A 24,588-nucleotide genomic window follows, 5' to 3' on the forward strand; every position below is an offset into this window, starting at 1 on the left:
CATCCATTGCGCCACCTGGCCATACCTACAATTATTACTATTATTATTTTTTATTTTAATTTTTTTCCTCTCCCCTTTACTTTTTTTGCCCAAACAAGTCTATCTATATTCATGGGGGAGGTGGGGTATTTTGTTTACTTGTAAACAAGAATATTTTATTAATGTAAAAAAACATTTGTACAAAATGAGAATAAAAAATAAATTAAAAAAATGAAACACTACTTGTGAAAATTGTTTCCCAACTTACTTCCTTTTGAATCTTGGTTGCATTAGTTTTATTTGTGCAAAACCTTTTCAATTTAATGTAATCAAAATTATCTAGTCTGCATTTTGTGATGTTTTCTAGCTCTTCTTTGGTCATAAACTGCTCCCCTTTCATAGATCTGACAAATAAACTATTCCTTGTTCTCCTAATTGACTTATGATATCACCTTTTATATCTAAATCCAGTATCCATTTCGACCTTATTTGGGTATAGGGTGTGAGATGTTGGTCTATATCTAGTTTCTGCCATATTATTTACTAGTTTTTCCAGCAGTTTTTATTAAAGTGTGCGTTCCTATTCCAGAGTTTGCAATCTTTGGGTTTATCAAACAGAAGATTACTATAGTTATTTACTATTGTTTCTTTTACAACTAATCTATTCCACTGATCTATCACTGTTTCTTAGCCAGTATCAAATTGTTTTTATGACTGATGCTTTATGATATAAAAATATAAATAATTTTAGATCTGTTTTATCTAGGTTACCCTTCTTTCCATTTTCCCCCATTAATTCCCTTGATATTCTTGACCTTTTGTTCTTCATATGAATTTAGTTAATAATTTTTCTAGCTCAGTAAAGTAATTTTTTGGAAGTTTGATTGCTTATGTTTACTGGATAAGTATTTTAATTTAGGTAGAATTGTCATTTTTATTATATTAGCTCTGCCTACCCATGAGCAATTGATATTATTTAATTATTTAAATCTGGTTTTATTTGTGTGAAGTGTTTTATAGTTGTTTTCATATGGTTTCTGAGATTGCCTTGACAGGTAGACTTCTAGGTACTTTATGCTATCTAAAGTTAGAAAGTGATCTTTTCTAGATAAGACTGACAGTAACAGGCAGACAACTCATGATGGGGGGAAAAAGCATGTTAGTTTTTCTAGGCTGATGCTTGGTTAAGGCTTATACTTTTTTAAAAAGCTGTTTAAAATGTCAGGGCTTCAAAAATAATATAGCAAATTTCATTTTTCTATGAAGAAGAGCCACAGGAGCTAAGGACTCCACCTGAAACTACAATCTAAAAGCAGGGAGAATAAGATAAAATAAAATCTTGTGCCCATTGCAGCTCTGCCTGCAGTGTAGGGTGATAAGGGGAACAATGGTGGGCACCAGCAGGAAGCCCAAGGAAGATTTTGCAGGGACCATGCACCAAGGTCTATCTGGTGATACTGCCAGATGATATTCATGGTCCCAGGGGCTTCTCTTTACCTTGTCCCCCTGGGGTCCAGAAGCCCCCCAATGCCTAGCTCTGATGGGGATAGTCAGGAGGACCTAGCCATCACAGCCTGGTCGTTCTCCAGTCTATCCTGATGATTTTGACCTGGGAAGCTTGTACTCCTCTCCCTCAGGTACCCTCTACACCGAGTGCTGGTGGGGTTGCCTATGTACCCGGTCACAGGTTTCCCTCCATGAGTGTGCCTTGAACGCATGTATTCTGTCTACTCCCCTCCATAGTTTCCTAGGTATGCACTTCTTTCCTGTTCCTTACACATGGCCACTCTTCCCACTGATTGTGTATTTGAATACCTCAGACTTATTACTAAATGACTGACCACGGTAAGCTCCTTTGTGGGAGCTTGGGAGCCACAGATCTGTGTGGCTATAGACCCTCGAGCCCACGATGCGCTTTCAGCAGGCGGAGCCCCAGTCCCAGCCCCGGATACTCTGTATCGGCTGGTCCGTGATCACTCCCGGGCTGCCAGTTTCCTCAGCGGACGGACCGAAAGCGGCCCGCGGGCTCTGGGCCGCCCCGGACCGCCGGCTCTGGACCACATTTTCCTGCCCCTCCCCCTCCAGGTCCACGGCTGCTCCTTGGTTTCAACTCCACCCCGACTGGAGACTCAGACTATGAGGACAAAAAGGAAAACCGTTCCTGGTCCTCATGGAGCTTCCATTCCCCTGGCGCAGGCGTCTCCCGATATGGATGGCGTTTTATCCGCTCAGTCTCTATTGGACTGAATTTTGTCTCCTTGGTGGCCTGGTCAGCTCTGGCTCTCTCTGCGGAGCCGGACCGGAGGCTGCTGTGTTCCCGCCGTGGGACGCGGATGCTGGGGTTATAGTCCTGCTTGGACGGCCCTCTGCACCGTCACTCGGCCCAAGCTGATGGGCCGAGCTGGGGAATACCGGGCCTGGAGACCCCTGGAGCATCCCTCCGTCCTAGCCCGAGCCTTCACCTCGCTGCATCCTGGGGTTTGCAGTCCAGCCCTCGAACTTCTGCCCCGAAAACGAACGCCAGAACTACGACTCCCAGCAGGCCGCCCGCCGAGGGCAGGTTCCGAGCGCGTCCTCTTCGCGGGAGTCCGAGAAGGGCCAGCGACCTGGGCGGCCAGAGCGGCCAGAGGGCCCGCCTCCCGGAGCCCGGCGCTGCGTGATTGGCCGGAGCCTCAGGATGGGCGGGGGAGGGGAGGGGGCGCCGCGGGCTGGAGGGGGGCGTGTCTGCGCCTGCGGTTCGGTGGCGGCGCGGCCCGGGCCGGCTCGGAGGTGAGGCCGGGGGAGGCTGCCCCGGGGGTCCCCTCTTCCCGGGGAGGCGGGAGGCTGGTCTGGGGGCCATCCCTGGGGCCGGGGGTCGGGCGCGTTGCGCTGCCGCGGGGCGGACGGCTGGGATCCGCCCCTCTCCTGCCCGCCTTGGGCCAGGCTGGAGCGGAGCCCGGGGAGGAGGAGGAGGATGGAGAGGAGAGAGAAGCCGGGGACCCCTCCGCCTGGTCCCGGGATCCAGGGCCCCGGGCCCCTCTTTGCCTTGTCCCCCGGGGAGCGCCTGGCTCGGGCCCGTGCCCCGCGGCCCCAGGCTTGTACCTGGCCTGTCCGGTAAAGGCAAAGGGCGGGCTTGGCTGTGGGCGCTTCACCCACCCGATGGGCAGTGCCCGCGGCTCAGCCCTCTCAGTCCCCTCAGCCTTTCACTTGAGCCCCTGAGGAGTGAGGACCGACAGTGTGAGAAGCAGCCGATCTTACGGCCTGGGAGCCGGCCTGGGAGCCGGGGGCGGCCGGCCTTCCGCTGCCCTTCCTGGCCCGTCCGGCTGTGATCCAGGCCGGGTCCGGATAGTTCTCTCAGCAACAAGTTGCAGGGCGTTACTAGGGGGGGCTTCCACAGTTGGGGGTTTCTTAACCCACTGAAATCACAAGTCTAATCTCTATCACCCATTTCCTTCCACAGTTTATATAATTGTTTTATTTAATTTTCACAATTCTTGGAGCTTATTAGCAATTATTACTTCCATTTTTTTATGGATGAAAAAACTGAGATTTAGAGAAGGCGAGTGATTTATGTAGGATCATAAAGCTGGTAAGTAATTCTGGATTCCAACCGAGTCTATGTCTGCTGCCAAGGAGGAGGGCTTTATATGACTACTAAAACACTGTCTCTCCAGTCTTTGGCTCTTTGAATTAGATGCTTTGTACTATACATTGACTCACAGCAGGAAATCATTTAAGAAATGATTTGATAATTTAAGAAACAACTTTTATAAGATAGAATAATTTTTTTATCACCTTTTAAAAAATCTTGACAGGGATCACAGGCAGCTAGCACCCTTAGCAGGATCAGTGACAGCTGTGGCTGTGGCTGTAGCAGAAATGGAGATGCAGTCTTATTACACCAAGCTCTTGGGGGAGCTCAATGAGCAACGCAAGAGAGACTTCTTCTGTGACTGTAGCATCATTGTGGAAGGACGGATCTTCAAAGCCCATAGGAACATTCTGTTTGCCAACAGCGGATACTTCCGAGCTCTGCTGATCCATTATATCCAGGACAGTGGGCGGCACAGCACAGCCTCTTTAGACATTGTTACTTCTGAAGCCTTCTCTACTATCCTGGATTTTCTCTATTCGGGGAAATTGGATCTGTGTGGGGAGAATGTGATAGAGATCATGTCAGCTGCCAGCTACCTACAGATGACAGATGTGGTAAACTTCTGCAAGTCTTATATCCGCTCCTCCCTTGACATATGCCGGAAGATGGAAAAGGAAGCTGCGGTGGCAGTCGTGGCTGCTGCAGCTGCTGCAGCTGTTGCAGCTGCTCACCAGACAGATGATAGGAGTGCTGCATCTGGCCAGGAGATGATTCCCTGTGGTCCCAAAAGCCAGTGCCCCATCTTGGTGCCATTGCCAGAACAAAGAGAAGTTGGGAACTGCCCCCAAGATGCCCCTTGTGAGGATTGTACCAGCTGCCACCCACTGGAGCTGGTGGTAAAAGGCCCCCCAGCTGGCGACTCTATGGATGACTTCCCTTCTCTGCCCAAAGGGACAGAACCCAAAGTGGAATTTGACTCTGATGAGGCAGAGGTTGAAGTAGAAATTGGTGACCGACTGCAGCAGTTCTCAGCCCCACTGGCTCTGGAGCCCATAGAGGGGGTTTTGCCAGGGAGCCAGGCCCTGGACCTGGCCTGTAATAATTACCACATGAAGCAGTTTTTGGAAGCCCTTTTGCGTAACAGTACAATCCAGAACAAAGAGGATGCTGTCCACTTTTCTCGAAATTTTGAGAGCCGACCAGAGGATGCAGGTATGGCTGTGAGCTCTGGAATGGACATCCCAAGTGACTGGTATGGAGAAGATACAGGTGAGATCATCATCTACTTGTGAAAGCCTTTCCCATCTGTACCTCTTATTTGATGTTTACTACACATAGCCATGTATTCTCATCATCCACAAAGATTTACTGAGTACCTGTGAGAGCCCTACAGTCATATATAAATATTATAAATACAGTCATATATAAATATTATAAATATTGAATAAGTGTCTGCTATGGGCAAGGCACAGTGGTAGGCACTGAGGATACAGAGATAAAAATGAAACAGTCTTTACTCTCAAGGAGTTTATATTCTAGTAGTTAGATGCAACATGTATACAGTTGAGTAAACCTTAGAAGTAACACTTCAGGATTATTAAGAGATGGAAGGGGCTTTAAAGATCATTTAGTTCAATCCTTTCATTTGACAGATGAGGAAAGTAAATTGGGACTTAGAGACAGGAAGTGACTTACTTAAGGTCATTGAGTTAGTGCTAAAACTAGGACTAGCAGCTCTAAAGTTGCCAGATTGTTAGTCCTGAGCTTTTAGAACTGCACCATATTAACTTCTGTTTTCTCCAGGGGCATTTGCCTATATAACTACCATATTATTCATTTTTAAAAATATATTTTTATTTCATTAAAATATTTCCCATTTATATATAAAAATTATTTTAACATTTTAAAAAATTTGAGTTTCAAATTCTCTCCCTTCCTCCTGTCCCTTCCCCCTCTTTGAAAAGGCAAGCAATTTGATATCGATTATACATATGAAATCATACAGAACATATTTCCATATTAGTCATGTTGCAAAAGAAAATAAAATAAAACAATAAAAATAAAGAGAGTTAAAAGAAAATTTTCAATCTGCATTCAGAGTTTATTAGTTTTCTCTCTGGAAATGGATAGCATCTTTTATCATGAGTTCTTTGGAATTATTTTGAATCACTGTATAGATTGGATTAACTAAGGAGTCACAGTTGATCATCTTCACAATATTGTTACTATATATAATGTCTCCAGGTTCTACTCACTTCACTTTGCTTCAGTTCATTTCATGTTTTTTTTTTTAAAACCATCCTGTTCATCATTTCTTATAGCACAATAGTATTCCAACACAATCATATTAGACCACAGCTTGTTCGGCCATTCCCCAATTGATGGGTACACCTTCGATTTCCAAATCTTTGCCACCACCTTATTCTTGTCATCCATGGGAACTGCTGCAGCAACCTTCAAACAGGTAAGATTATCTGTGTGTTCAGTCCATCTTTCCCATGCTGCTGGATGTATCTTCTTTATGCATTGATCTGGTGATAAGATCATTGAACCATTATACAGCTAAAGCTAGGAGGAACCTAAGAGGTCATTTAGTTAAACTACTTTATGTTACATATAATCAATAAACATTTATCAAATGCCCACTATGTGCCAGACCTGTGATAATAAGTACTGGGACTATAAAATAGAGACCAAAGACAGTCTCTGCTCTCAAGGATCTTACAATCTAATGGGGGAGACACCATGCAAACAAACATAGACAAAGCAAGTCACATAAAGAATAAAAAGGAAATAATTAACAGAGGGAAGAACCTGGAATTAAATGGAGTTGAAGAAGGCTTCTTGTTAAATTTTCAGTTGGGACTGAAAATCAGTACTTAGAGTGGAGGAGGAAGTGCATTTCAGGCAAGAGAGACTGCCAGAAAAAAATGACTGAAGGTGAAAGATAGTGTCTTGTTCATGGAACAACCAAGAAGACAGTGTCACTAGATCAAGGAAAATATTGGGGAATGTAACATGAACAAAGACTGGAAAGCTATGAGGGGGGTATAAAGGGCTTTGAATGCCAAACAGGGTACTTTGTATTTGATCTGGGAGCCAAGAGGAAGCATGTGGTGTGTGTGTGTGTGTGTGTGTGTGTGTGTGTGTGTGTGTGTGTGTGTGTGTGTGTAACATGATTGCACCTGCATTATAGGAAAAATCACTTTAGTGACTGAATGGAGGATGAATTGGAGTGGAGAGAAACTAGAGGCAAGTAGATTCACCAACAGATAGTGATGAGGGTTTGTGCAAGAGTGGTGGCTTTGTTAGAGGACAGAAAGAGGAATATTTCAGAGATGTTGCAGAGGTAAAATCGACAGGTTTTAGCAACAACTTGTTTATGAGGGGTTTAAGAGAATGAGGAGGAGTCCAAGATGACTTCTGGGTTGTGACAAAAATTGCAATAAATGGCAACAGTCAATGTTGAAGGGATTGTGGAAAGATAAATGCACTAATACGTTGTTGGTGGAGCTGTGAAATAACATTTTGCAAAGCAATTTGGAATTATGCAAATAAAGTGACTAAAATTAAAAAAAAAGACGCTGTTGTGGCTCTCTATTGCCTGCCTCCTAATCAAAGATCAATTTCCTTAGTTTGAACTTAGTTTGAATTTAGCATTCATAGATTTATAGACTTAGAGCTAGCAAGGACCTCAAGTAGGATCTCAGACAGGACATCTAGCCTGACCCCCTCATTTTTCAGATTAGGAAACAGCGTCCCAAAGAGGTGTGACTTGTTCAAAGTCATGCATGTAGGAAGTGACAGAAACAAAATTTGAGCTCATATCCACTGACTTGAATTTCATTCTATGATGCACTATCCTATTTCTCTAGATATCTTATATTATTTTCCTCTAAGCATGTTAGCCAAACAGCACTGTTTATTCATGTCTCGCTGCACTTTCTGGTCTCTGTGCCTTGCTCTTGTGGTTTTCTATCCTGAGGATATCCTCCTGTTTCATCTCACTCTGAAATCCTACTTGTCTTTTAAAGCCCAACTAAGACTTTTTTTTTTTTTTTTAGTTTTTGCAAGGCAAATGGGGTTAAGTGGCTTGCCCAAGGCCACACAGCTAGGTAATTATTAAGTGTCTGAGACTGGATTTGAACCCATGTACTCCTGACTCCAAGGCCGGTGCTTTATCCACTGCGCCACCTAGCCTCCCCTCCAACTCAGATTCTTGCACCTCAGTGAAGCTTCTCTTGATGTTCTCCATCCCCAACTCTGCTGATTCATTGTGACCTTTCCTTCCTCAGACCTCACATGATATTTTATACACACTATTCTTAGGGGTTGATCCTTAATTTGTGTGTTTTCCAGTTAAGTTCTCCATTGAGGGTTCACTAAAGCATGGAGAATGACCTTGGATTAGCAAGTAATGTGCTAACCAAAGTACAAGTTCTTACTGGGTCTACCTTGAAAGCTGGGAAGTGGGGGCCTGATTGTAGGCTGTGACTGTTATTTGAGAACCCAGTCTAGTTAATGTGACAATTGTTCATCCTCAAATGGTTAGTCTCTAGGTAATAGGTCTTTTCAGCTATGGTCTGCCCTATCCACCAAGGTTTGGAGGGATTATAATCAGTAATGGGGCAAAGAATACACTAGTGAAATCACAGATCCCTCAAGTATCTCTGAGGTCTTTGTGATATTTCAAATTCTCCATTAAACTGTAACATTTATGAAGACAAGGGCTGTGCCTTATCAGAACTTTGTACATTCCTCAGGGTCTACATGGACTTCACACAGCAGTTGTTGCATAAATGTTTTTTGAAGTGATTTATGGAGTCAATGTGGCACTCTCTTCACATGCTCAGGTCTTATCATCATGGCTATATCATGCCCTCCATAAAAACACTTTATCTCTGCTCCTTCACCTAGCAGGCAACAGTAAAAGGTAGTTGATTGATTGATAGTTCTCCCCACTTGAGGAAATTTCTAAAGCTTTTGACTTTAAGATTATAACTTAGGTCATTTAGTTGTGTACAAACAATTCTGATGTGACATTTGCAAAGTTTGTCAGGTCATTTCCTATGAGTTCAAGAGAGGTGGGTGAGCACTGTCTCCTCATTCATGGAGGTCTGACAACAGAGTCACTGAAAATTTTAATCTTAGAAGAGACCCTTTACATCCTATCCAGTGTCTTAATTTGTTATAGATGGGAAGAGTAAGATCCAAAGAAGAAAAAGTACTTTTCCAAGGTCACACTCTAAATTAGCAGTGGCATAGAGGATTGAGCACAGGTCTCCTTGATTGCTAGTCTGGTGTTCTTCCCATTGCATCAAGCTGTCATTTGAAAAGTCCCTTTGGTCTCAGCCTTTAGGCCCATTTCTGAGTCAGTGAAGACAGTGTAGAGAAGGTACACTACACAGAAGGACTTATGGCAGCTTGGTATAGTGGCTAGAGAATTAGCTTTGAAGTCAGGAATATCTGGATTCAAATCCCACCTTAAGGATTATATGGCCCTTGACAAATCACTTAACTTTTTAGTACTCTACTCTAAGACTAAATTGCATAAAGGGTGCCAACCTGTACTAGTAAAAGGAGTTTCTCCCCCCAAAATTTCCTATAGTTAGGAAATCACAGTCTAGTTCCTAGTTCCTAATGAAGAAAGAATGCCATGATACTTATCAAAACTAGACCCATTTCATGCATTCTAAACTAGGAGGAATCCTAGCAATAAAATGATCTAAGAATTCGTGGAACCTCAAAGTCCATGGATGACTTTTAAGGGTGGTCTAAGAATTAGATGGGGAAAAATTACATCTTTATTTCAAGATAATTGATATCCTTTGTAATTCCATGCTTTGTTTTGTTTTTGCATTTAAAAAGATGATTCTGAGGAATATGTAGGCTTCACTAGCCTGCCAAAGTGATTCATGACCTAAAAAGGTTTAGGATCCCTGATTTTAGTCCAGTCTCTTCATTTTGCAGATGAGGAAACTGAGGTCTAGAAAAGAGTCCTTAACTTAGCCAAAGTGCCACTATTAGTAAATGACAGAATCGGCATTTGACTCCATATCCAGCCCTCTTTCTACTACTTTCCTTGTGTCCCCAGCTTCAACGCTGATCTTGGTCATCAGTGAATTGAAGTCACCAGCAATTCTGGGGCATTAGGAAGGAAGTTCTGTACTTGATAGAAATATAGCATATGATTTTGCCAAACTGGCCATTTTTTTTTTTATCATTTTTAAGAAGTCAAAGGAGTTGAACCAGGGACCGAAGGTGGCAGCCACAGACCATTTCCTATGCCTTCTTCTCTGAGGTTACCTGTGGGTAGCAGATCAAAGTAGGAAGATTCAGATTTGTTCTGTTTTCAAGGCTGGTCCAGAATCAGTTTGGAAAGGAGAGAATGTATGCCAGATGACCACCCTTGGAGGCACAACAATATCTAACACAGAACCAAGAGACCTGGTGGAATTGAATGTGGGACTTGAAGTCAGGAAGGCCTGAGGCTGAATCCTCTCTTAGACACATACTAGATGCTTTCCGGCTCCTCCATTAGAATTTCAAAGCCTCAAGGGCAGAGAATGCCAGGCTAGGCTTGCTTGGATTTGCATTGCCTTGGATTAGGACCAAACACTGACAGTGCTTTATTAAAGCTTTGTCTTCTCTCTAGCTGTGAGTTCCTAGACATGTCACTGCTTTATTTTAGAATCAGTTTCCTTATCTGTGAAATGGGGATCTCATAGAATTATTGTGGGGATTAAATGAGATCACTTTTCAAACTTTAAAATGACATATCAATGTTAGTTTTGAGTAAGTGACCAAGTATTCTTTTTGATCTACCATACTTCCTCTCCTGACTGAAGGTTGTGAATTCTGGGGTAGAGTGTTATTGGAAGGTGGCAGAAAGGAAGGAACCTTGAACCATCTGGAATCTAATTCTGTCTTTAGAGCTTATTTGCTCTGTGACCCTGGGGAAGTAGTAAACATAAGGTATTTGAGACTAAATGAACAGCTATGATTTTTGATATCACTGATGGAATCATATGACACTAATCTAAGAATGATGACAGAACTTAAAGAGCAGATTTGGACTATGTCAGTTAAAATAGGTAGCTTTATACTACATTCTTTGAAATGCAACCAAAAGGTTGGGACATCATTAAAGGAAAAGAATACAGAAGAGAAATACTGATTTGGAAAGAAGATAGTTGGCTAAGAAGATAATATCTGAAAATGGGACTTCTGGACCATGACTTAACCTCTAGGAATGACAACTCCTGGCCCTAGATGTAATACACCTAACAAAGGATGGTAAGATTATATATTTGCTTTTAGTCTTGCAGATCTAATCAAAAGGTCTTTAAAAAACAGGGGAAGGAGAAAATTGCATGTGTATATCTACCAAGTTAGAGAGTAACAACTATGAAGAAATACCCATAACAGTTGAGATACTCAGAAGTTAATTGCATAAAAAAACTAAAGAAACCAGCAATTAAAAAAATATGGCTTTCAATTTTTACATATAAATGTCCAAAATTTAGCCAATGAGTAAGAGGAACTAAAGCTTACAATATGGGAAGCCAAATTTAACCTCAAAAATATGGCTGATTAGTGTGGCCAAATTAATTTTTGGAGTCTGGCCCTAGATAGGCACACCCAATTCAGAAGAAAGGACGGGTTTTGAAGATTCTGCTGTTGAGAACCAAACTTTGGCTACTTGACAATGACCCACACTACTGTTGCCCCCATCAGTATTCCCAGTCCAATCATCCATGTTCATGGCCAACCTCATTATGTACTTCAATTTCTCAGTTGATAATGAGTCCCTAAGCTGAGTTACTTTTCAGCTCTTTGCAGACAAGTTTCTAAAGACAGAAAATTTTCATGCTCTGAACACTGTAGAGAAGAAATTTTGTTACAAGGGATTCTGCTTTTCCTGAAGCACACTGGTTCTGGCACCTTGTCCATGGCAGATGCTGGGTGCAACACAAATGGCTCCCATTTGTGAAAGCCATGGAGTGCTTTGGATACTAGGATGGCAAAACCAGCAAGAAGATTCTCACTGTTAACAATGGACAAATTTCAAAATTTTAAAATCTTATTTTTGTTTTGTCTGAACTGCCAAACTATGCTTCCCCTGTACTTGGGGAAAGCACACCTCTCTCCTCCTATTTGCATTAGATCCTATCAACCCTTATACTCTCACTTGCTACAAACCTTTGTATTCCATTTTCCTCTTTTTTTTTTTTTACAAATCTGGTTAGATTACAGAGTTCATGTTATGATAGATAAAAAGAAGCCATACTAATAAAAATCTAAAAGAAATAGGATAGTTAGAAGAGGTGGGTTATAGTGTTGTACTCATATGAGGAAATCTAGGAATCTGAGGGACAAAGCATGGTGGGAACCCTTTGGGTAAAGCCCAGTGGAGGAAAAACAGAAGTGATTTTGCCTTTGGTATAAACTTTGGTCAGTCAATAAACATTTTTTCTTTTTTTTTAAGTTTTTTTTTTTTTTTTTTTTGCAACACAAATGGGATTAAGTGGCTTGCCCAAGGCCACACAGCTAGGTAATTATTAAGTATCTGAGACCGGATTTGAACCCAGGTACTCCTGACTCCAGGGCTGGTGCTTTATCCTCTGCGCCACCTAGCTACCCCCAGTCAATAAACATTTATTAAGCACATTAATACACTACCTATGAGTTCATGAACTTGAATTCCCTTATTTGATCACAATCTTTTGGCATTACTGCTCTCCCTCTGCCTTTCAATACCCAACCCTCTCTTTTTCTTTTTCTTTTTTACAAGACAGTGGGGTTAGGTGACTTGTCAAAGATCACACAGCTAGGTAATTATCTCCACTCTGCTAAACCTCAGCCTTGGATCACTTCCATCATCTGGTGCTCTCTTTGCCTACACATCTGCTTCTGTACAAGAGTGGAGAAAATTATGAGTCCTCTACAGATTTGTTACATAACCTCAGCTGGGCCCTAGCTAATGGCCTGCTGTGAGGCAATCCTTTTATACTTCCCTAATAAACTCACCATACCACTCTTCACAACAGTTTTTCCAAACCTTTTCATTCCTTTTCAAACCTCCCATGACTCCCCTCCTGCCCCCACTTTCTTGACTGAAAGTCTTGTTTCATATTTTACTAAAACAAAACTAAGGCCATTTTGAGGTGGCCCTTTTCCTTGCCAAGGTGCATTCTATCTCCTCCAGTAGATTTTCCCCTTATCTTCAGGCTTTCCCTGTCTACTGGTTGATTCCCTGCAGGTTGCAAACATGCACACATCTCCCTGGTATCAAAAAAATCCTTGAATCATCCATCCCCACTAGCTTTGGTCCCTTATTTTTCCTCTCTTTTGTAGAGGCTTGAGAAGACTATCTACATAGGTGCCTCCACTTCCTTTCTCCTCACTCTTCTTAGCTTTCTATGGTCTATTTAACTGAAATTTTTGTCTCTACAGTTACCAATGACCTTTAAATTGTGCATTCTAATGACCTTTGCTCTGTCATCATCCTTTTTGACTTCTGACATCCTCTTCTCTCTAGGTTTTCAGGACATTATTTTCTTCATCTTCTCATTGTACCTGCCTGATTTTCCTTTTTCTTTTTTTCATGCCTGACAACTATGGTTGTTCCCCAGGGCTATATGCTGGACCCTATTCTTTTCTGCCTCTAGATTATTTATTTGGTGATTTTATCAGTTTCTATGGATCAAATGACCATCTCTAAACTGAGGGTACTCAAATATACTTATCTAGCCTTAATTTCTCTGTTGATCTCCAGTCTTACCTCTCCAGCTGCCTATTAGACATCTCAAATTAGATGTTCAACATCATAAATTCAACATGTCTAAAACTGAACTCATCTTAATTTTTGCTTCATTTAATTTTCAATCACAAATTTTCTCTTCTTACCCATTGAGAAGGCAAGAAAAACAAATGTGGCAATACAAAAGAACTTCTTGCATTAGTTAGGTCCTACCCCCTGCAAAAAAAGAAAAGAAAGAAAGAAGAAAGATATATACTTCAATCTGCACTATGAGTTCATCAGCTCTCTATCTATAGCATGTTTCATTGGAATTGTGGTTAGTCAATGAATTAATCAATTCCTGTCTTGAACTCATCTTTCCCCTCTAAATCCTTCCCTCTTCCAAATTCCTCTATTGTTGAAGGTGCCACCATCTCCCAAGTCACCTAGGCTCCCAACCTAGGAGTCACTTTGAACTCCTCACAATAGTTCGTCCTTCACCCAATATTTAATCTGTTTTCAAGACCTGTTGACTTCACCTTTGTTGTATTCACTTCTGTCACATTGCTGCCTCCTTGGTGCAAACTTTCATCACTTCATATGGGGATTACTGCAGTAGTCTGTTGGTGGGTTTTGCCTTTCTCAAGTCCCCACTCCAGTTCACTCATTTATCAAAGTAATTTTCCTAAAATGAAGATCAGACCATGTCACCCTCCTACTCAACAAACTCTAGTAGTCTGACTCTATCACCTCCAGGATCAAATATAAAATCCTCTGTTTAACTTGCAAAGTTTTTCATAACCAACCCTTCCCTCCCCCTTTCCAGCTTCTTAAACCTTATGCCCTGCTCTTCCCCCTCCACCACCACCTCCTACCCCTGCCTAAGCACTTTGCCATCCAGTGACACTAGACACTCCATATCTCCAAATTAAGGGCATTTTCCCCTGACTTTCCTCCATACCCAAAATGCTTTTTATCTGCCTTCTCTCGATTTCTTCAAGTTCTGACTAAAATCTCACCTTCTACAAAAAGCCCTTCCCAGTTCCTCTAAATTTTGCTTCCCCCTGCTGATTCTTTCCTGTTAATCCTATATCTAACTTGCTTGTACAAATTTTTTATATGTTGTCTCCACCATTAGATTTTTAATTTTTCAAGGGCAAGTTCTGTGCTTTGCCTTTCTTTGTATCCTAGATGTCAATAAACAATAAATATTTATTAAATGTCTATTTCCATCCACACCCTCCTGAAGCAATCTTTTTACAAAGCACTTTTTTACAAAGCTCTAATTGTGAAGAATTTTTTCATTCTATCACACTTCACCCATTGTGACTGATTCTGTCCTCTGAAGCCAATTAGAACAAATTTAATTTAATTTCCAAGTAAGAGCTTGTCAGATAAATTGTCATCTATCACTTCCCCCCTAAGTCTTCTTAGTCAGTCACTAAACATTTATTAAATACCTATTATGAGAGCCAAGAAAGAGTAGTGTTCTGAAAACCTAAAGAGAAGAAGGTGTTAAGAAGAAGAGGGTGATCATTGACTGCAGAGTGGTCAAGGAGGGTGAGGACAGAGAAAGGGCCATTAGGTTTGGCAATTTAAAAATCACTGGTAACTTTGAAGATGGAAGCCAAACCACTGAGAGTTAAGAAACATTTTTCTTATGGATGATTCAAGGATTTTTCAAGGAGGAGGGCAGCTAGGTGGTACAATGGATAGAGAGCACCAGCCTGAGTTCAAATTCAGCCTCAGACACTTAATAATTACCAAACTGTGATCTTGAGCAAATCACTTAACCTCATTACCCTGAAAAAATTTTAAAAAAAGAATGGGAGGAAAGGAAAAGAAGTTACCTCTTGTAGGAGACCTTCTCGAGGGGTTTAGGCACAAAAGGGCGGGGGAGACATATGGGACAATAGCTAGCAAGGATGGATGGTTCAGGTTTTTTGAGGAAGAAGAAGACACAGGTATGTTTGCAGGCAGCAGGGAATAGACCTGAAAACTGGAAGAGATTAAAGATTAATGCAAGAAAAAAAAGATTAATGCAAGAGTGGAGACAATGGAGAGGACAGTCTACTGGAGGAAATGGGATTATGTGGGTATGTTGAGGCGTCTGCATTGTCAAAAAGAAGGGCCACCTCATCACAGGGGAAGGCAGTGAAGGAGGAGACAGTGGTGGAAGGCGTCACGGCCTTGTATTATGCAAGTTGAGGAAGAGGGGATGATAATAATAATAATAATAATAATAATAATAATAATAATAATAATAATATAATGAAGACAGAGCTTTTAGCCAATGGCCACAATTTTTTCAGTGAAATAGGCTAGTTTCTCAGCTGAGGGAGGGGAGAACATTAGAGACTGAGGATAAAAAAGATTTGGAAGAACTGTTGTGGAGAGTGGGAGAGTGAGTTAGAGTGATGTAGAAGAATCAGCTTGTTGAGAGAGGGCCCATCAGCTGGGGCTTCATCACAGTCTTGCCATGGGTACTTGCCATCTGGTCAGTGTCCTCCAGGGTGATGGCCAGGTGCCAGGTGACCCAAGCCCAGCCCAGCTGAGCTGAGCAGAAAAGTTTCCTCTCCCATTCAAGATCTTATGTGCCTTTTTTGTGTAACAAAAGTTGAATTAGCTTTTGGGACTCTATTTCATCCTGTGTATGAGTAATGAATTTGCCCTTAACTTGGAGAAATGAAGTGTCTAGTGTCACTGGATGGCAAAGTGCTTGGGCAGGGCAGTTCTTAGAACTCCTCGGTCTTATTCAGATCAGTGCTATCTGTCCATGCCTCTCCAACTTTTAACCTGTGAAGCTTTTTTTTTTTAAGGTTTTTGCAAGGTAAATGGGGTTAAGTGGCTTGCCCAAGGCCACACAGCTAGGTAATTATTAAGTGTCTGAGACCGTATTTGAACCCAGGTACTCCTGACTCCAAGGCTGGCTGGTGCTTTATCCACTATGCCACCTAGCCACCCCCCTGTGAAGCTTTTTTTATTTTAACCCAAATACAAGTTTTTTATATTTGTCAAGTTTCACCTTATATACTTTCCAACCCATTAAGATCTTTTTTAGATAATATTTCTTGTATTTAATGTATCAGAAATTATGAAGCATACACTTCTGGACTAGGGTATTCTGATACTCTCATATCCATGTTTGTCCTTGGGTTGACCTGGAAACAGTAAGGTGATGTTCCCTATTGAATTTGTAGAAACTGTAGAAATTAGGATATCCTTAAAATAAATTAGATTTACATAGAAGTGTAGGCTAGAATTTTTAAAATTCAAATTTAAAACAATTTTTATGGTCTTTTCCCTCTCATGGTTTTTTCCTTTTTGTTCTGAATTTTCTTTCACAGCATGATTAATATGGCATAAACTAAATTAGATTGCTATCTGTCGGGGGGAGAGAGGGGAGGAAGGGAAAAAAAATGACACTGAAAACCCTACCAAAAAATGATTGTTGAAAACTATCTTTGCATATAGTTGGAAAAATAAATTAAAAAAAAAAGATATGTATGCCAGAGACCATACAATCTGGCCAAAGCAATCTTCTTGGTGCTCTTCCCTTAGGTTACATAGTCTCCCATAGCCAGGCCTTTGTATTCCCCAGGCCTGGAATGACCTCCCTTCTCACTGCTACCTCCTAAAATCCCTCTCTCCCTCCCTTCCTTCCTTCCTTTAAAGACTCAGCTTGAGCACTACTTTGTATCTGCAGCCTTTCCCAAGCTCTCCACCTGCTAGTGTCCTGTCCTCAGACTACCCTGGAGTTATTCTGTCTGTATCTGGGTGCACTTTGTCTTCCTTTTTATATCTAAGCTCCTTGAGAGCAGAGACTTTCATTTTTGCTTTTGAATCCTTAGCACTAAGCAAAATGCTTGACCCATTAATAACTTAATAAGTGTTTATTGACTTATTGATCAGCTATGGATAAGTTGGTTCCCCCTAACTGTACCTCAAGTTTCCTTCTCTGTGAAAGGAAGGGTCAGTTGCCATGATCTCAGGTTCCTTTGAAGTATAAAGGGAGAGGGGAAGGGAATAAACCTTTCCATTTTCTAGGTACCAGACCCTGAGCTCAGCACTGGATGATTATTATCTTACTGGATCCTCACAAGGATCCTGGAAAGCACCATGATTATTATTCCCCTTTTATAGTTGAGGAAACAGTAGTCAGAGGGTAGACAGGATTGCCTAGGATCATAGTGACTGAGGCAGGATTTGAATTCAGATCTTCATGTCTCCAAAGCCAGTGCTTTATCCACTGTGCCACAAACTACTTATGAAGGAAGGAAGGTGCAAAATAAATATTTATTCAGTACCTACTACCAGACACCAAGCAAAGTATTCTTCGGATAAGGTTTGTGAAATGACAGAATTCCTGTTTCCTTACTATGGGCAAGCCATGAAAAGTCCCTGAGCCTATTTTCTCATCTATAAAATGGGGATAACAACACTTAGGATTTTGAGCTGGAAGGGACATTAAAGATCACCCAATCCCACATATCTTCCCTCCCAAAGTTGGCATGAGGAAAGTGCTTCAGAGAGGGCAGAGCACTCCAGAAACATGTGTAGTGACTAATTCTTACTTATACAGTATCCCACCCCTAGATTAATGTATTTGTGATAATCCGATTGTCTGCTTCTTCTGTTTCTATTAGAGGGCAGTTTAAACAATTCATTTGCTTTTCAAGGTGACGTGCTGGTGGTTCCCATCAAACTCCACAAGTGCCCTTTCTGCCCATACACAGCCAAGCAGAAGGGCATCCTCAAACGGCACATCCGCTCCCACACCGGTGAGAGGCCCTATCCCTGCGATACCTGTGGCAAGAGGTTCACCCGACAGGAGCACCTGCGGAGCCATGCTCTGAGTGTGAGTCTGGGAGCGCCCCTCCTTCCTACAGGCACAGGTGGGCCTGGACCATCTGGGATAGGGCAGCAGCACTCTGACAGCTCCCGATTTCTGGTGTCAAGACCCCTCAATCCTTGGTCGGGCTTTGAGGAACATTTTTAGGAGGGAAACTGATGAGAGGCAAAGCACAAAGTAAGTGCTGAACAGAATTTTATGGAGCCAGTCTCTACCCTGGACATAGCAGAGCAGGCCAGAGCCAGGGCCCAGGAATCAAGTAACAGTTTAATTATTAGTTGCATTGTTAAGAACAGATTTGTACATCAAGAACTCTGATTGGAGCTCCACCTTGCTGTAGTAGGCGCACTGATTATATACATGAATCACAATGGGAAGGTGGATCTCCCCACAATCATGTCTAAGGCTTGAGCAGGGCAGTACAGGCTTAACAGTTTTTGGAGAAAAATTCTTCTCAATTCTTGGGGGGTGGGGGTGGGGTCAATAGTTTTTATATTCATTTCACTTAAGAATACAGACCTGTCAGGGCTGACAGATGACTTCAGGCTGCTTTGTTCTCTCTGACTCCCAAATCAGAGTCTGCTTGTGGGAAGGGTGCTCTAAGAAATCCAAATTATTAGTATTTAATTACACAAATCATATTGATCATTATGAAATCACAATTGTTTCCTCACTTGACAAGATAAAACTAGTTCATCTAAGTTCCTCAGCTTATTAAATATAGATCCCTATTCCCTAATATGTTTAAAATGCAAATTTTGATGGAATTGGGTAGGGGGTGATTTTCACCTTAAAAATCATAGAATGAGAGATCTGGAGCTTGAAGGGATATCAGAGGTTATCTATTTATCCCCTTCATTTTATAGATGAAGAAACTGAGGCACAAAAGTCACATGGTTTGCCCAACATCATAGAATATCAGTCAGGATAGTAGATCCTTAGCTTAGCACAGTGCCTAAGATAAATACTCTTGACTTGATTCCTATTCCCAATGTCCCAACACTATGGTGTCAGAGCCTCAGCCCACACTTGGACTAGGTGAAGAGGAGAGTTGGGAGTGAAGGGAGAATATGAGGGAGGGTGACTCCCTAAGTAAATCCACATAGGAGAGTTCCCTCTGCTGAGGCAGGACAGAGCATGTATGTAGTCCCCAAAGGTTTGAGAATGCGCTTCCATGTATTGCTGAAAACTAGTGGTTTTGGTCCTCAATTGTTACTTCTCAAAAAACAAATTTACAAAGAACACAGCAATATTTTCAGACAATAATATTATCAATAACAATAAGATAGTATGTTGTAGTAGAAAGAACTTTCCTCAGAGGCAGGAAGTCCTGGATTCAAATCCTGCCTCTGGCACATCCTGGCTGGGTGACCCTGGGCAAGTCACAACCTTTCGGTGCCCCAGACAACTCTCTAAGACTGTAAATTGCAGAGAAGGGGCCAATCCACATGTGTGGAGAGACTTCTCATATCTGGGAGTTCTCTACACAAATGAAACTAAAAGTCCAGTGATAATAGCAATAACAGTGATAACAGTAGTTCATGATATCTTATTTGTTCTTCACAGTTATCTGGGGAGGTAGGTGCTATTATTATATTTATTTTACAGATGAGGAAACTGAAGCTCAGAGGTAGGATTTTAACCTTGCTGGTTCTAAGTCTAATGCTTTTTACCACATAGCTTCTCCAATCACAATATTTATAAATCTATACATTTTTCTCCTCCTTCTCCTCCTGCTCATGATTATGTCTCTTGCTTCAATTCCTCCAACTGTAAGATGCTTCAATAAAATCAGAATTCTCTTTCATGACATGATAAAAAGCTATGCTTTTTTCCTATTCCCTAAGATTTGACAAGTTCTGGTAATCTAGAAATGCTGAATAATAATGATGATGATATTAATAACTGACATTTATATTATGCCTTAAGACTTGCAGAGCATTTTCTAGATGGGACCAGTCTCTGTTTCTGAAGGTGAGCTTAGATTGGTGTGGAGAGGTCACCATTCACATACTAGAGGTTGGGGGTCTGTGTCAGGTGAAGAGGATCATGGAGCCTTTTGAAATACGGAGGTCAGAATATTAAGCCTTTCTCATGCCCCTGTTCATTTATACCTTGGGGAGCTACTTTCCTTTGTCCTTTGTCCTCACCACCCTCCAATCCTAGTTCTGCCCCTGCCTCTAAACATCACCTTTACCACTGAGATTATCTAGTTTCTTCAAAGAGTAATTCTGTACCTTGTTTTAGGTCCATCGCTCCAATCGACCAATCATTTGCAAGGGTTGCCGAAGAACCTTCACAAGTAGCCTATCTCAGGGGCTGAGGCGGTTTGGTTTATGTGACAGCTGTACCTGTATTACAAATCCACAGGATGACCCAGTACCCATCAATCTGAGCCAGATGGAGACATCATCCTCTGAGGGTCAGGAGAAGGGTGATACAGACAATGACTGGCCCATATATGTGGAGTCTGGTGAAGAAAATGATCCCCCTGGAGATGATTCTGATGATAAGCAACAACTGCATCGAAGCCTTCTGGACCGAGAGGCACTGATGTAGCAATAGATGGGGAGATGGAGGATTTCATGCCCCCCCAAGACTGGTCATCCTATGGTCCAAAACCATCTATAGATTCAGTTTTATGGAATCCTAAGAGGATTTTTTTTTAAAAAAAAATGACCTCATTTGCATTTTAATAGAACACAAGGCAGGGGTTGACTTTTGTGATTCTGAAATGATTTTTCACTTTTTTTAGAGCTGTGCACTTTAATTTTGAGGTATTTCTATCAGCCAAATCCTTATTGTGGTCAAGCTGTGACTGTGTTTTTCAGCTCCCTTTTTCTCACTTCTGTGTGTTTGAATCTTGCTAGGAGAGAAGGTGGTTCTCTTAGCAGGTAGGAATGAGTTTTATTATTTGTTTTCTTATTCCCCCCCTCCCCAGGGAGGTACCAGAGCCTCTGACCCTCCTCTTATATGCACATATGAACACATATACACCCCTGCCCTTTTGATCTTCAAATTACTATACTTTTTCTGAGAAGAGATGGTTAAGAAGACATTTTGCTTTGGGTCTAACTTGGAGTTTAGCAAAACTCTTCATCTCTGACTTCTCTTGATATTACCTCCATCAAATAAGGATGCTTTCAATTCAGGTACTATCAATTCTATATTTTGTTTTAGAATGAAGGTTTAAATGAACAGTTACTTCTGGAAGCAAGTAAAACAATTGAATTTAAAATAGGATGTCTATAGGTAATGGACAAGGAAGCGATGTGACATTCAAGTCTCCCATTAACTTTTAAGATTCCAGGATTCTATGATTTTGAGATTTGAAGGTTCTAAGATGTCAGCATTCTAGGACTGTATGGCTTGAGGTTTCCATTTTTCCAAGGTTTTAGAGGATTCTAAAAAATTCTAGGACTTAGTTTCTTTCTTTTTTGTGTGTGTGTGTGCAAGGCAATGGGGTTAAGTGGTTGGCCCAAGGCCACACAGCTAGGTAATTAAGTGTCTGAGGTCACATTTGAACTCAGGTGCTCCTGACTCCAGGGCCGGTGCTCTGTACACTCTGCCACCTAGCTGCCCCTAGGACTTAGTTTCTATAATATGTTGATTAGGTAGGTAAGCATGGAAAAAACATAATAAACATGGAAAAGACAGAAGGCAGTTTTCAGTAAGATACTAAGGGGCTCTTTTCTCTCTTTCTCTCTCTAATAACAAATTTTAAAGTGAGCCTTTTGTAGAGAGCAGAAGAGCTTCTACAGCAGTTCATAGAATATTAAACCCAAATGGGATCTTAAAGATCATTAATTCCAAACCCCTCATTTTACAGATGAGAAAACTGAGGCCCTTAAAGGCTAAGTGATTTGTCTCAAATCACACAGCTAATTGGGGGAGAATTCTTCTAGCCTTGGATATTGTGTTGCACCGGGCACAGAGTACATATTTTGTGATTCCAAAATTCATAGGATAATAGATTTAGAGTCCATTTTACAGATCAAGAAATATGAGTCCCAGAGAGTATTTTTCCCAAGGTTACACAGAGCTGGGGTTTAACCCCAAATCTGGTATTTTTTCCCTTTGTACTGTGCCATTCAGATCATCAGCCAAGAGCTAAGATACTAACCTGATTTCCCTTTCCACCTCCTATTTCAAGGCTCTATTGCTATATAAGATTAGAAATCCAGCTGCCATAGAAAATTTCATGGGTTTTACTTAAGTACAGAATGTTAGAGAAGAAATGTACATTATTTTGGGGAGCGTGCTGTGGGGCAATGCGGTTAAGTAACTTGCCCAAGGTCACAGCTAGTATGTATCCAAGGCAGAATTTGAATTTGGGTCCTCCAGACTTAAGGGCTGATGTTCTATCCACTATTACTGCCTCACTGAAAAATCAATTTTTTATTGCCCTATCCCTGTGATTTTTTTCAAAGTTTCCCTGAGGGAGATAAGGAAATGCCCAGGGGAAAAAGGAAATGCTTGTGAGATCCACCATACTCTTCTATACTCTTTGCAATCTTCTTAATTACTCTGATGAATGCTTAAAGTGAGCCTTTAGCATGAATGTTTAGACTCAAAGAAATCTTGGGTAATAAGGCCATCTTTTGTAATTGGTCCAATTTACCTTTTTTACAATGTGCAATTTACAAATTTACGCTGTGGCTTCATTCTCTGCCTTCTCTTAAGGTACAAATTAGTTTCTCCTGAAGGTAGTATAGTCAATTTGTTCTCTACCTTCTGAGTGCAAAATTAACTGCATACCTTACAGAATTAATTAGGAGCCTAAAAATGATATATTGGTAAATCACTTTGAACCAACAAGTCATGGCAAAGAAGTTGGTATGATGTGGGCTTAAATAGCTAGCCAAAGAAAGAATCAGAGCTATGGCTGTTGGAAGAAAGAATTGGAGTGAGGTTTACTGTTAAAAAATGAGCCAATGCAAGAAACATTTTCCTTAATATAAAAAAAACCCCCAGAGATTCTTCCCTGTTGTTTTAAAGGAGAGATCTTAATAAGACAGAAACCTTAAACTGGAGGGATACACAGAAAGCTGTTTTCAATTATAAAACTTGTACTAACCTCTCTTTAAATGTTTGAGACTTTTCTACCTCACAGTTCAGTTTTTGCACGTATAATGGCCTATAATAAAATCACAGTTCTGCTTGGGATCATAACCTGTCTGTATTTCTGAGCATGAAGACATAAATATACACTGGGTAAGATCCAGTAAGATGGGGAATGTGTCCTAGAAATGGAAAAATGCCAGTATTTCATTCTTTACATACCCTGTATCTACCTTCAGAATCAGAATGCTTCACAGATCCTCCTTGATTCTGCCCCTCCAAAGCCTTGGGAACTGGCAGGCTCTCCTTTTTGCAAAGGTATGGATGGTAGTAGGTAACTAGCTCAAGGTAATAGTTCATTTCAGGTAAAAAAAAAAGAATTGAAGAAATCCTGGCTTTGAGGTGTATCCTCAGACCAGTAAATGGATCATTACTATATTTGAAAGTGGCAGAATGGCTAGGAGAAAATGGGATGTGATATTTCATCCTTGAAAGATTTCCCCAGCATAGAGGTCCTTTCCATAATAATATTTCAGCCTATTATGGTCATAGATGGCCCATTATTTCCTCTTCAACTCAATTCTGGAGAGCAGTATCCTCACTAAAAGCACTGACATTCGTAACTATACTCAGCTCACTGAGTTCTGTCATCTTGCTTGAGGTGATTTTTTTTTATCTGCAATATCAGTTCATAAACTAAGTGTCTATTTATTTTAAATTACTGTCTATATTATAATAGGAGATATTTATGAGCATTTGTCATTGCCTTTAAGCTGTCATTCAATGGAGCTGGTAATGGTTTTATAAGCAGAAAATTCACAACTATGCCTGCACAGGCCAGTAGTATTTGAGATGTGAGTCCCACAGGGAAGTCTTGATGACCCCCTTTTCCTTTTGTACATTCAGTCTAAGTTCACAAAGAAACTTAAAAAACCCTGTAATTGTAGAAATGATGAGCAGAGAAGAAGGAGGGTGTGTGTGTGTGTGTGTGTGTGTGTGTGTGTGTGTGTGTGTGTGTGTGTATGTGTATGTATAGTGGATTTAGAAATGGGGTCTATGGATAATGGCAACTTTTGGGGACTGGGCTTCCCAGTGATGGGGGTGGGATGGGTGGGTTTGGATTGTATATACACAGATTAGCTATACTAGACTAAGGAATCCCACTGTTTGGTTATTTGGCCAAGAGATGTTAGTGGTGTAAATAATTGAGTGGTCACTAGACATTGAACCTCCCTAGTGATGTGCTGATCCATGGTGCACAGTACCACTGTAGAATGAAAATGTCTTACCCTCCTATGTCATGTCAAGCTGACCTTGGAGAACCTCTGGGAAAGAGAACATAGTCATACCAGGTTCACAAGGGAAGAAGGCAACAGGCAG

The 24,588-nt window shown here is 41.3% G+C and overlaps 1 protein-coding gene across 2 annotated transcripts; it reads left to right on the plus strand.

Annotated features, from left to right (window-relative positions):
* The first annotated feature begins 2,709 nt into the window (after positions 1–2,709).
* On the plus strand, positions 2,710–24,286 carry ZBTB8B (zinc finger and BTB domain containing 8B). 2 transcript variants are annotated; one of them, XM_074217728.1, is made up of 4 exons: positions 2,710–2,748; positions 3,774–4,822; positions 17,975–18,153; positions 20,395–24,286. In XM_074217728.1, the coding sequence occupies exons 2-4, from the start codon at positions 3,838–3,840 to the stop codon at positions 20,704–20,706; spliced, it is 1,476 nt and encodes a 491-aa protein (XP_074073829.1). In that variant the 5' UTR covers positions 2,710–2,748; positions 3,774–3,837; the 3' UTR covers positions 20,707–24,286. The 2 variants fall into 2 exon arrangements, 1 of the variants encoding a protein (XP_074073829.1); XR_012474505.1 differs by lacking the exons at positions 2,710–2,748; positions 3,774–4,822; positions 20,395–24,286 and adding an exon at positions 4,829–6,017 and having other exon boundaries at positions 17,975–18,061.
* Positions 24,287–24,588: the final 302 nt, after the last annotated feature.

This window comes from Macrotis lagotis, chromosome 1, assembly GCF_037893015.1.
Source record: "Macrotis lagotis isolate mMagLag1 chromosome 1, bilby.v1.9.chrom.fasta, whole genome shotgun sequence".
In the NCBI taxonomy this organism is placed as follows: Eukaryota; Metazoa; Chordata; class Mammalia; order Peramelemorphia; family Peramelidae; genus Macrotis; species Macrotis lagotis.

Excerpts from the sequence above, each read along its gene's own strand:
- ZBTB8B (XM_074217728.1), top strand. The coding sequence starts at position 3,838 with ATGGAGATGCAGTCTTATTACACCAAGCTCTTGGGGGAGCTCAATGAG. Across the intron at positions 4,823-17,974 it reads CTGGTATGGAGAAGATACAG|GTGACGTGCTGGTGGTTCCC; the intron begins GTGAGATCATCA and ends TTGCTTTTCAAG. Across the intron at positions 18,154-20,394 it reads TGCGGAGCCATGCTCTGAGT|GTCCATCGCTCCAATCGACC; the intron begins GTGAGTCTGGGA and ends ACCTTGTTTTAG.